Genomic DNA, 11,434 nt, shown 5'->3' on the forward strand with positions numbered 1-11,434 from the left:
ACAAGTGGGGACTTTATCCACTGTCCCACAACACTGGTCCCTGAGAATTCTTTTTATTTTATGCTGCCTTCAAATTGTGGTCTGTGGTTCCTTTTAATAATAATGCTATAAAGCATTATCTGCCAGGGGCTGGCGCTGTGATGTAGCAGGTAGGGCTGCCGCCTGCAGTACTGGCATCCCATGTGGGCTCTGGTTTGAGTCTTGGCTGCTCCACTTTTGATCCAGCTCTCTGCTGTGGCCTGGGAAAGCAGTGGAGGATGGCCCAGGTCCTTGGGCCCCTGCACCATGTGGGGGACCTGGAGGAGGATCCTGGCTTCTGGCTTTGGATAGGCACAGGTGTGGCAGGTGTGGCTGTTGTGGCTGATGGGGGAGTGAGCCAGCCGACGGAAGACCTCTCTCTTTCTGCCTCTCCTCTCTCTGTAATTCTGTAACTCTGACTTTCAGATAAATAAATAAATCTTTAAAAAAAAACCCATTATCTGCCATTTTCACTGTATTAACATTTTTATTGATAGCACAAAGCAATGGTGGGTATATTCCTGATACAAAGCTGTAACAGTGGTAAACTCTAATACTGTGTTTTCTACTGGTGGGTACTTTAGTACAAAAGAACATTCCAGTTACATTAAAGCGTGCTGCTGATGAAGCTGTAATGACAGTTTTAGTTCTTGCCCTAAGTATACATCTTTGTAAAATCTTCATCATGAAATGGGTGTTTTTAGAAAGCACACACTGGGCTGGTGCCGTGGCTCAAAAGGCTAATCCTCCACCTTGCGGCACCGGCACACGGGTTCTAGTCCTGGTCGGGGCACCGGATTCTGTCCCGGTTGTCCCTCTTCCAGGCCATCTCTCTGCTGTGGCCCGGGAGTGCAGTGGAGGATGGTCCAAGTGCTTGGGCCCTGCACCCCATGGGAGACCAGGAGAAGTACCTGGCTCCTGCCTTCAGATCAGCGTGGTGCGCCGGCCACAGAGCGCCGGCCGCGGCGGCCATTGGAGGGTGAACCAACGGCTTAGGAAGATCTTTCTCACTGTCCACTCTGCCTGTCAAAAATAAAAATAAATAAATAAATTTAAAAAAAGAAAGGACACTGTCTCAGCTCATTTAAAAAAAAAAAAAGCACACACTGAAGAAGGAAGGGTACCTGGGAAGATGCCCTTGTTGCTGTGGCTTGAGATGCACCTTTTCTCCCGAACCCACTTCTACCCAGGACAGTTGACAGACACATTATGGCTATTGAACCTAGGTATAGTAGTAGTAGGATTTTCCTATGAATGATTTTCCTATGAATGATGATAGTGAACTTGTCACTTTAGTGAAAACAACTGGTCACATTGTTTTTGCTAATGATAAAATTCTAGCTTTCAAGAAATGTTATAGTTGTGGAAAACTTGTATCTACCACTGTTGTATTTACTGCTTCCCAGTGTTAAAGGACTTTTCTCAATGAAATCAGTTGGGGATATTCACAGACAAATGTTGTGTAATGTAGTAAAAATAGAGGATGTTACCAAAAACAGGCATACATAACAGATTCATTCAAAATGTAGGACTGGAGTGTTAGAGAACAATAACATTTCTCAGTGTAGTGTCAGCTTTTACAGTGCACTTTCACTTTTTGAGAAAATCAAGGAGGTGGGCGTCTGGCCCAGAAGTCGAGATGCTGCTGCGGATGCCCACATCTCACCCAGAGTTCCCGTATTGCAGACCCAGCTCTCCCGTGTGGCAGTAGGTTCTTGAATCCCTGCCACCCAGATGGGAAACCTGGAGTGAGTTTGTGGCTTCTGGCGTTAGCCTGGCCCAGCCCCACTTCTGTGGGCATTCTCAGGGTGCACACTAGCAGGAAGCTGGAATCAGGAATGGAGCTGGAACTTGAACCCAGGCACTTCGGTAAGGGAAGTGGGTGTCCCAAATGACATGTTAACTGCTGCACCAAACACCTTCCCCATTGTCATTTTACAGTGCATTAATAATGAAATATTTAAACATTTCAACTTCAGTGACTGGTAGGGTAAATTTGAGTGGATGTAACACACCTAAACAAAGCTTTTTGCGGTCTTCAGTATTGTTTAAGATAGCAAAGTGTGTTGAGATCAGAAAGTTTGAGAACTGCTCGTTGAAGTGGTAGAACCACAGGCAGGGCAGTTTCAGAGAAAGAATGTGCTGTACAGAGTGGCCACGCTCATAGATGGGCTCTACATTTCCTAGTAGCAATGATTCCTGTCGCTTGGAAATCCAGTACCTTCGTTTGTAACCTGAGGCTGACAGTTGAGCTGTTTTGTTCATTGAAGGTTAAATAGTTGCATGATGTCATGTTTTTAATTTTTTCATTAGATGGTATCATGAATGACAGGCGAAACTACCTCAAATCATTCCTTAGAAGAGAGGTGAACTTATTTGAAGATGCTATCTTCTCCCTCATACGGATAATGTGTTCTTTACATTAAATGTCTGAAACTTTTTCCCTTAAACCTTTAAACACATTTTCAAGTGTGTGTGTAAACCTACAATTTTACAATTAGAAAAGCAGTAAATCTGATTCGGAACATTTACTTAGGCATGAGACAGATGGTAATCCTATAAAAAGATGGCATGTATTTTTGGAAGTGCAAACAGAAAAACAGATACTCTTAAAAATTCCAGGGTAATCTTTGCCTAGAAAATGTTGGGGAGAGAGAAAATACCATATGGTCTAATAGACGTTTTATAGTTTGTAATATCTAGGATTGAATTTTGTTTCTTTAATATTAGTTCTGAGCTGTACATGGATTGATAGTTGAAAAAATAATAACTTTGAAGTAGACAATTGCCAGGTACTTTTACTGGGATTGCCAGTTTTTGTTTTTTGTAATGTGGATTTGGTAGCAGGAAGCAAAACTATTTGAACCCCAAATTTGGTGGAGTTGATTGAGTTCTCGCCAGCTCAGAGTCAGTGACTGATTCTGCTCTCAGGGCATTGTATACTTCTTTTGACTTGGGTGGAAGACATGGTGGTTAGACAGTGAGTTCATCTGTTTAGCAACTTAGTGTTTAAAAGTAACTGGTACTCCAAATAAAAATATTTTTTTTTTTTTTACAATTTCAATACTATAGTAACGGTAAGACTTTTGAAAATCATTTCTCCTTTTATCGATATGGTATTAATGATCCCCTGAGTAGTGTTAGTTTTAGTAAGAATGATATATTACAGGTTCCATGAATAACTTAAACATTTGTCACATTTCTCTTAACTCCTGTCTTGTATTACCATGGTCTTACCAATGGGTTTGTATTGCAGCTTATCCATTCACGTATCTGTCTCTCTCACTGGATTGAGACCCTAAGTCATTTATGAGTCCATATATTCCCACCCAGTGCTGAGCATGTTGCAAGCCCCTAGTAAGTCCACACTGACTATGATCAAAGCTAGAGCTGTGATTTTCTGCCAAGACATGGAGTGGCACTAACCTCTTGGGGAAGTGGAATTTTTCCCAAGTTGATGGTCTTGGTGTGGCAGAATATGACCATAGAGGAATGAAACATTATTCGTAGTTTAGTCAAAATGTTTTTGTAAGGCAGTATTGCTAAGATCAGCTAATAGGACTTGTGGGACCACATTTTTGTCCTATGAGATAATGCAGAAAGACTATGGAATTGAAATCCTACCATTGCAACATGAAATAGTGTACTACAAAAGTTTAGAAAGTTTGTTTCTGGAGACAGAAGTAAAAATTTGATGTGGAATATTGTAAAAAGAAGAAGAATGAAAAGCAATGATTTTAGAAATATTCTTCCTAATCATAATCTTCATCTCCTTGCACATAGGTCTGAGCTACAAATAGGAAGTTTTGTGTATGTCCTCTACACAAGGATGGCTTTCAGCCTGCACACGCTGTGCTTCTCCTAACCTCTGTGGCACTGGGAGGTGACTCAGAGGAGCCGTGTTCTCAAAGAACTCTCAAGCATAGAGGGATGTTTAAAGATGTTTAAGAGTGTTAAAGTGGCCTGGTTGGTGAGGAATCAAGGGACTGCTACTCTGCCAGTTCTACGCAGGACTTCATTGTTGAGTGCTTTGCTGGGACACAGACAGGTGCATGTCAGAGGAGGGAAGCCATGAGAACTGATGATCAAGATAACTGCATTGGTAGCATGGGAAGACATGAACCCTGGCCAGCTCATTAGGGATGAAACAAAAAAGCAAGGTGCAGAAAGGAAGGAAGGTCAGTGGAGGGCTTGTTCTTCGAATATTACCAAATCCTTGCCAGCTGCCCATTCTGTAGTAGGTACTCTGCTAGCTGAAATAGAAATCCCTGTTTTGTCAGAGTTGACTCTTGTTCACAGGCTGAAGGATTAACACTGAATAAAATAAAACTTGTGGAAATATTTTAATGTGACTCTTTGTTTCTTTGTTTCTTTCTTTTTTTTTAGAAAATGGCTTCACAGTTTAAATGAAGCTGGAAAAATACATCGATGCAGCATTGCAGCCTCTCCAAATGTTTGGGAATAATATTCCAGAGAGAAATTGAGCCCCTTGGATTAGATAACTCGTCATAATGAAGAAAATTAGTCTCAAAACCTTTCGGAAGTCTTTCAACTTGAATAAAAGTAAAGAAGAATCTGATTTCATGGTAGTACAACAACCATCCCTAGCTAGTGACTTTGGAAAAGATGATTCCTTGTTTGGTAGCTGCTATGGTAAAGAGATGGCCAGCTGTGATATCAACAGTGAAGATGAAAAAGGTGGGAAAAACAGATCGAAAAGTGAAAGCCTGATGGGTACATTGAAAAGACGCCTTTCTGCCAAACAGAAGCCCAAAGGCAAGGGCAGCACGCCCACAGGGGGCTCTGCCGACGAGGACACCTTCTCCTCCTCCTCTGCACCCATCGTCTTCAAGGATGTGAGAGCCCAGAGGCCCATCAGGTCCACTTCCCTCCGCAGTCACCACTACAGCCCCACGCCTTGGCCGCTTCGGCCTACAAACTCTGAGGAGACGTGCATCAAAATGGAGGTGAGAGTCAAAGCGCTGGTCCACTCTTCCAGCCCAAGTCCAGCGCTGAATGGTGTTCGAAAGGATTTTCAGGACCTTCAGTCTGAAACCGTGTGCCAAGAGCAGAGTAACTCGCTGAAGGGTTCGGACTCTCCGAACGGGGACTTGCATCTCCACCTGGATGAACATGTGCCTGTAGTTATTGGACTTATGCCTCAGGACTACATTCAGTACACCGTGCCTTTAGACGAGGGGATGTATCCTCTGGAAGGATCACGCAGCTATTGCCTGGACAGTTCTTCCCCCATGGAAGTCTCTGCAGTTCCTCCTCCAGGAGGAGGGAGCTCTTTTCCTGAAGATGAAAATCAGGTAGACCAGGATCTGGTGGTTGCCCCGGAGATCTTTGTGGATCCGTCTGTGAATGGCTTGTTGATCAGCACCACAGGAGTCATGTTGCAGAGCCCAAGAGCAAGTCATGATGATGTCCCTCCACTCTCACCATTGCTACCTCCAATGCAGAATAATCAAATCCAAAGGAACTTCAGTGGACTCACTGGCACAGATGCCCATGTGGCCGAAAGCGTGCGCTGTCATTTGAATTTTGACCCTAACTCTGCTCCTGGAGTTGCCAGAGTTTACGACTCAGTCCAGAGTAGTGGTCCCATGGTTGTGACAAGCCTTACAGAGGAGCTGAAAAAACTTGCAAAACAAGGATGGTACTGGGGGCCAATCACCCGCTGGGAGGCTGAGGGGAAGCTAGCAAATGTGCCCGATGGTTCTTTTCTTGTTCGGGATAGTTCTGATGACCGTTATCTTTTAAGCTTGAGCTTTCGCTCCCATGGTAAAACACTTCACACTAGAATTGAGCACTCAAATGGTAGGTTTAGCTTTTATGAACAACCAGATGTGGAAGGACATACGTCTATAGTTGATCTAATTGAGCATTCAATCAGGGACTCTGAAAATGGAGCTTTTTGTTATTCAAGGTCTCGGTTGCCTGGGTCTGCTACTTACCCTGTCAGACTGACGAATCCAGTGTCACGGTTCATGCAGGTGCGTTCTTTGCAGTACCTGTGTCGTTTTGTTATACGTCAGTATACCAGAATAGACTTAATTCAGAAACTGCCTTTGCCCAACAAAATGAAGGATTATTTGCAGGAGAAGCACTACTGAGAGAATGAGAACCCTGCATCTTGCACTTTGGGAGTAAGAAAAAGAGATTGAAATACAGTTTACAAACCCATTGCCATCAGAATCTTTTGCTGCCATAACTTTTTTTTTTTTTTTTGTATGTATAACAGTCATTAGTTTGTTTAGGGGTGGGGAAGTGTTTGCAAGGTGTCCTGAATTTATTTTGGTTCTTTAAAAAGGGAAGTCTTGAGGTTGTAGAGGTGTGAATTCTTTCATCAGTGTGCAGAATGATCACAATGTGAATTATAAGATCCTCTTTAACGACCCCCTCCCCAGTCCTTTGCTGCTATCCACTGTGATTTTTATGCATTAAAAGCACATTTCATGTGTATTCAGCCCTAAGTAAAGTGGAATGAAACTTACAGAATAAAAATTGCTGTCTTCTTAAGTGACCCATCTTCAAAAGATAGTACTAAGTAAACATACCTGTGTGATGAAACACAGAATTTACATATACACTGAAGACGATTTTTAAATCTCATACTTTGAAAGGATTTATTTGGAATTATGAGTTGACATGATCTTGGTAATGGAATGCAGATCTGCAACATATCTTTTATAACACTTTTCTAAATTATTTTAAGGTTGTGCTAATTTTTTCGGTTGTGAAAAGTTGAATTTTTCTGTTGCTTTCTTTCCCATCTTGTAATTTGTCTGTTTTAATAAATGGCCTTACATTAAAAAATTGTTAAGAAATGTATACCACCAGTTTAGAAATTGTTGCCTTTTCTATCACTAAACTCGGGTACAAATTGGCATCAGTTGTAAAGACCTATGGATCTAGAACCATTATTAAAGAAATATTAATGATCGTAGTTTCCTGTGATAGCATCTCTGGTGTTACATATACTTTCCTTTGGTAAAATGTTTTACTTATGACTTCTTCAGCTTAGCCACCACTTTCTTGGGTGAACTTGATTGTAAACTAATTTTTATAAATGGACTGAATTCCCATTCAACATTAAAACTTATTCTATAAAGTTTTAAATTGATTTGGATGGAAAGAAAACAGTGTTTTAAAGTTGAATTTATATTTTTATTTTATATAGTTATTATTCAAATGTACTAGATTTGACTACTCCTTCCCCCACTAAAATCAACCCTTAATGACTTTAGTTGAAAAATTGTGGAAATTGTGGAGTGTCATGTGAGAAAACTATTAAAACCATATCAAATATGCCTACCATATATCCTGCTATTTAAAAATAGATTTCTTGTTTCTTTTTTAATTTAGCTAAATAATTTGGCCTCAGTAGTTATTTTATCTCTTTGAGTAATATGTTGGGGGAAATGGGGATGTTATACCCAATAATTTTTAGTTGTTTTGAAATGCAGAGTGTTTATTCTTTTCACAGTTCTGCAACATAGTAATTTTAGAATTGCCCCTTCCAGGAAATGTTCCTAGCTACAGAGCTTTAAAGGAAAATATTTCTATCTCAGATGTGAGATATGTAATTTGAGATGTTTCTTCCTTTTTCCTATTTCCTACTCCTTTAAACACAAGGGTAAGGGTCTTGGATCAAACTTACTAGGTGTCATTTGAACATATGTGTATCCTCAGTTGTTTCTCTGTTTGTGTTTTAGAGTTAGAACTGAGATAATACCAAGAAAAGGCACATTGCCATAATATGGTGTTATGGTATTTTGACTAAAAGGGGAAAAGGTACTTACTTTTGGTGGAATGTTGATTGTACCTTGTTAGAATGACTCCTTTCATTTTCTGATGTTTTCACTTACCATGGGATATGGAGTATACTGTAATAATATAATTTAAGTGTTCACTATAAGCTATTTGGATTAAAAACTATCAAACTAGTGGAAGACATTTAAACTATTTTTTTGCAAAACTATTTATTTTTAAACAACTTAAAAAATATATCTAGGGTGAGTTAAAAGTCCCTGTGCATCTATATTAGATGGCGGGTATTGCTGCAGAGTCACTGTGTGTGAATAATAAATGTTGAGCTGGCTTCTCTGTGTCTGCAGAAGCATGTCCATGTCCTTCCGTGAGATCCCGGTGCACAGACGTCTTTGGACTGCCCTAACCCTGTCTCATGTGGACAGAGCCTGTTCCCTTCATTTTCTCATGGTGCCGTGTGTTTAAGATCTACCCATCTAGTGTCAAGATGATTCTGATTTTCATCTCAATGTTTTCAATATTGTATTTTGCCTTTTTTGGAGGGCAAGTCTTGATACCGTTATAATTCCAAAAGCCAATTTCTGATGTGCTTTTCTGTGTTCCTAAAATATTTGAAGTCATATGGCTTTTTCTATTCCAATTTGAAATTGTGAGGTTCTGTTAGTACTTGGATAAAAATCAGAATATTTGCCAAGATGTGAAACTTAGAAAGGTATATTGCATTAGTTTTTTTTTTTTTTTATGTAGAGAGAGATTCATTTGGCATAGGTAGCATAACATGATATAAAAGATTGTTGTATATGATACTAGAACAGTCTGGCTAAGAATGGAAGCAGGAGAAAGAGCGATAAATCTTCATCCTGTAACTTGGATAAATTTTTGGACTCAGTTGAAAGGTAACTTAGATGGAATAGACACAATCTGAGTGCTTTCCAAATTGTGCTTCTAAAAATCTGAGCTCAAGGTGAGAAAAACACAACAAAGAAGTAGAATCTATTTGCTATAATGAATGAGTCAGCTTTTTTTTTTTTTTTTTTTTTTTAAATCAGCTATTTCGTCACAAAACATGATGAAGGCCTGGAGCTTATTCTCAGGCTTACTCTAATACACTATTATGTATTTTTATAAATAATAAGAAAGCTGTAGAAAGTACTTGAAAAATAATTTGCTCTTGCTCTTTCTGTCTAGCGAAAACTGGTCTCTTTCTACTTGGTGCAATAATCTGAAGATGTGGAAGGTCAAAAACATTATATCACAGGAAATGATCAAAGAACTAAAAATAGTTTTTAAGGAAACCAGCTACACAGGGCAACCATCTTGCTGTTGAAGAAAATCATGTGCCAAAAGCCCTAAATCATTGGCAATAGGAAATTAAACAAGAATATTTTATAATTTCTGAGCCAGTGTTATTGAAACAGGATAAAGTCACTAAAATTTTAAATAGGTTTATGCAATGTCTCTGCTAGCACTACATGTCTAAATATCTTTCTAACAGTGCTTTCAGAAATTCCAGTTTTAATTACTGTACATTTCACATTGTATATGAGAGAGATTGCTTTATGAATGATTCAAAAATAATATATTTTCATTTAAATCTTCATTGATTTTCATCAAATGTGAAGTCTTAATTTGAAAATGAAATCACACTGCCAGCAATAGACAGTTTTGTTGAAATCGCTAATAAGGAACAATAGCCAGTTCCGGAAATAATTCTAAAATTCTAAAATTGTTGGTACGCTAGTAATTACACATTTGGTTTCTTTTTAATACTTTTTTAATCCTGCAAGGAAGGTTTTTATAAATACCCTTTTTATTAATCGTAACATGGCCAAATGCATAGATGCTGTTTCTGAGAAGTGATTCAGACATCCAGAGATGATGACTAAAAATTTCTGCAGAATTTTATAAGTACACGTGTTGGGTTACAGATATTTCCTAGTCATTGGAGTGCCATGAAATTATACTTGCAATCCAGATTGCTGTAGTTTACACTTTTTCTGTATGTTTCAAATCAGGTGTGTACCATTTGTACTGAACACCACAGAATGAATTATCCAAAGTCCATTGATTTTAATACGTGTTTTGGTTTGTAAACAAATTATAGTAATTTCTTGCACATTTTTGGAAATTAATTGTATAAGAATTTATGTATCTACTTCTAGATACAGTGTGTAAATAAAAATTTCGTTCACAAGATCTTCCTTGTAGTCTGTTTAATATCCTGATGCAGTGTCTGATGTTACTTAGCGTGTGGTTGGCCAGATAAGCTTCAGGATGTCCCCAGGAACTGGGCAGGACTGGAGGGTTGGAGCCAGTAACTTTCAGTAAAAAAGGGTAAGTGAATTCATTCACTAATGGAAGACAGCAGACCGATTGGAAGCCAACCAGTTGTGCTAATGTAAAGAAACCTTTGACACAAGGCGGGAAGTAGGGAGATTATCTACTAAATAAATGAATGAATTAAGGATGATATGGTAAAGAAACCCCACTAAAAGAAAGGTAACCCAAGGGAGGAGATGTTTGGGTTGTGACTTGTTTTTAAAAAGTGTCCTCCAGGTGATTAAAGCATATCTGTGTAGAGGTTTTTTAGAAACCCTCTCATAGATGAGGAGAATTTCTAGTTATAGCCACTGAATTTTAATTGCTCTAAGTTCTTAAACTATCACATTGGGTTAAGCAATTGTTTTAGAATTTTATTCTATTTTTCCAACATCCTTTTTTCCTTTCATGGCTAATTCGAAGGTAACATTTTAATCAGATCTTGGGTAGAATATATCATAAAGTTTGACTTTAGTAGATACAATCCAAATAATGTGGAGAAGTTCTAAGCACATTTTCTGGAACTGGTGTCAGTTGACAGCATTGACACTGATGTCATACTGGTGCTACCAAAACACTGGATTGTGAGACAGGAATGGTCAGGCCTAGAGAATTCTGGGAAAGAAAAATTAACCAACTTTAGCCACATAAACAGATTTTTCCTTTTCAAAGGAGGATTTTGTTCTCAGCCCCTACTCTAGAGTCATCCGTTTAGCAAGGTAGAGAAACTGTTCTGAGGCCAGGCTGTGCTCTCTTGGAGGTATCTGTGGGCCCAGCGAGGAGACCCGGCACTCAGAGGGCGAAGCACCTGGAGCTATGATGACAGATAACTCACTAGAGACATCTGGTGACCTCAGAACTTAACCCGACTTCTAATTAAGCTCCCCCAGCAAGTTTCTTCTACTCCCACCTCTCAACCCTTAACTCTTTGTTGAGCCTCAAAGGCTTTATTTCTGCTTTCCCCATGCTTTCCACCTTCGAGATCAGAAGCTGCCTTTTTTTTTTTCTTCTTTTTTTGGTGAGCTTTATTTGAAAGAAGTCATGACAAATCTTCCATGTGTTGGTTCACTTCCCAAATTCCTCCAATAGCTGTGGCATCCCAGCTGCTGTATGGACACCTCCAGGATTAACCTTTATTTCAGCTGAATTAGACTCTTGTCTGTTTTTTTGTTTTTGCCTCCAGTGTAGCTTTTGTTTTCTTTCAGATGTTTAGCTTCATTTACAATGCACTACTTTTAAGATTTATTTTATTTATCTAAAAGGCATAGTTACAGAGAGGGAGGGGAAGACATACTTGTTCCATGCGATGATTCATTCCCCA

General features: G+C 39.2%; 1 protein-coding gene across 2 annotated transcripts in view; it reads left to right on the top strand.

The window, feature by feature from the left end:
- The window catches only part of SOCS6 (suppressor of cytokine signaling 6), a 46,695-nt gene extending 36,705 nt beyond the window's left edge, over positions 1–9,990 (top strand). For both annotated transcript variants that reach the window (XM_062201795.1, XM_062201796.1), the window contains one exon: positions 4,405–9,990. In XM_062201795.1, the coding sequence (XP_062057779.1) occupies positions 4,530–6,137 (1,608 nt within the window). In that variant the 5' untranslated portion in view covers positions 4,405–4,529 and the 3' untranslated portion in view covers positions 6,138–9,990. The remainder of the gene's footprint in view (positions 1–4,404) is intronic.
- Positions 9,991–11,434: the final 1,444 nt, after the last annotated feature.

The sequence above is a fragment of the Lepus europaeus genome, chromosome 9 (assembly GCF_033115175.1).
Source record: "Lepus europaeus isolate LE1 chromosome 9, mLepTim1.pri, whole genome shotgun sequence".
In the NCBI taxonomy this organism is placed as follows: domain Eukaryota; kingdom Metazoa; phylum Chordata; class Mammalia; order Lagomorpha; family Leporidae; genus Lepus; species Lepus europaeus.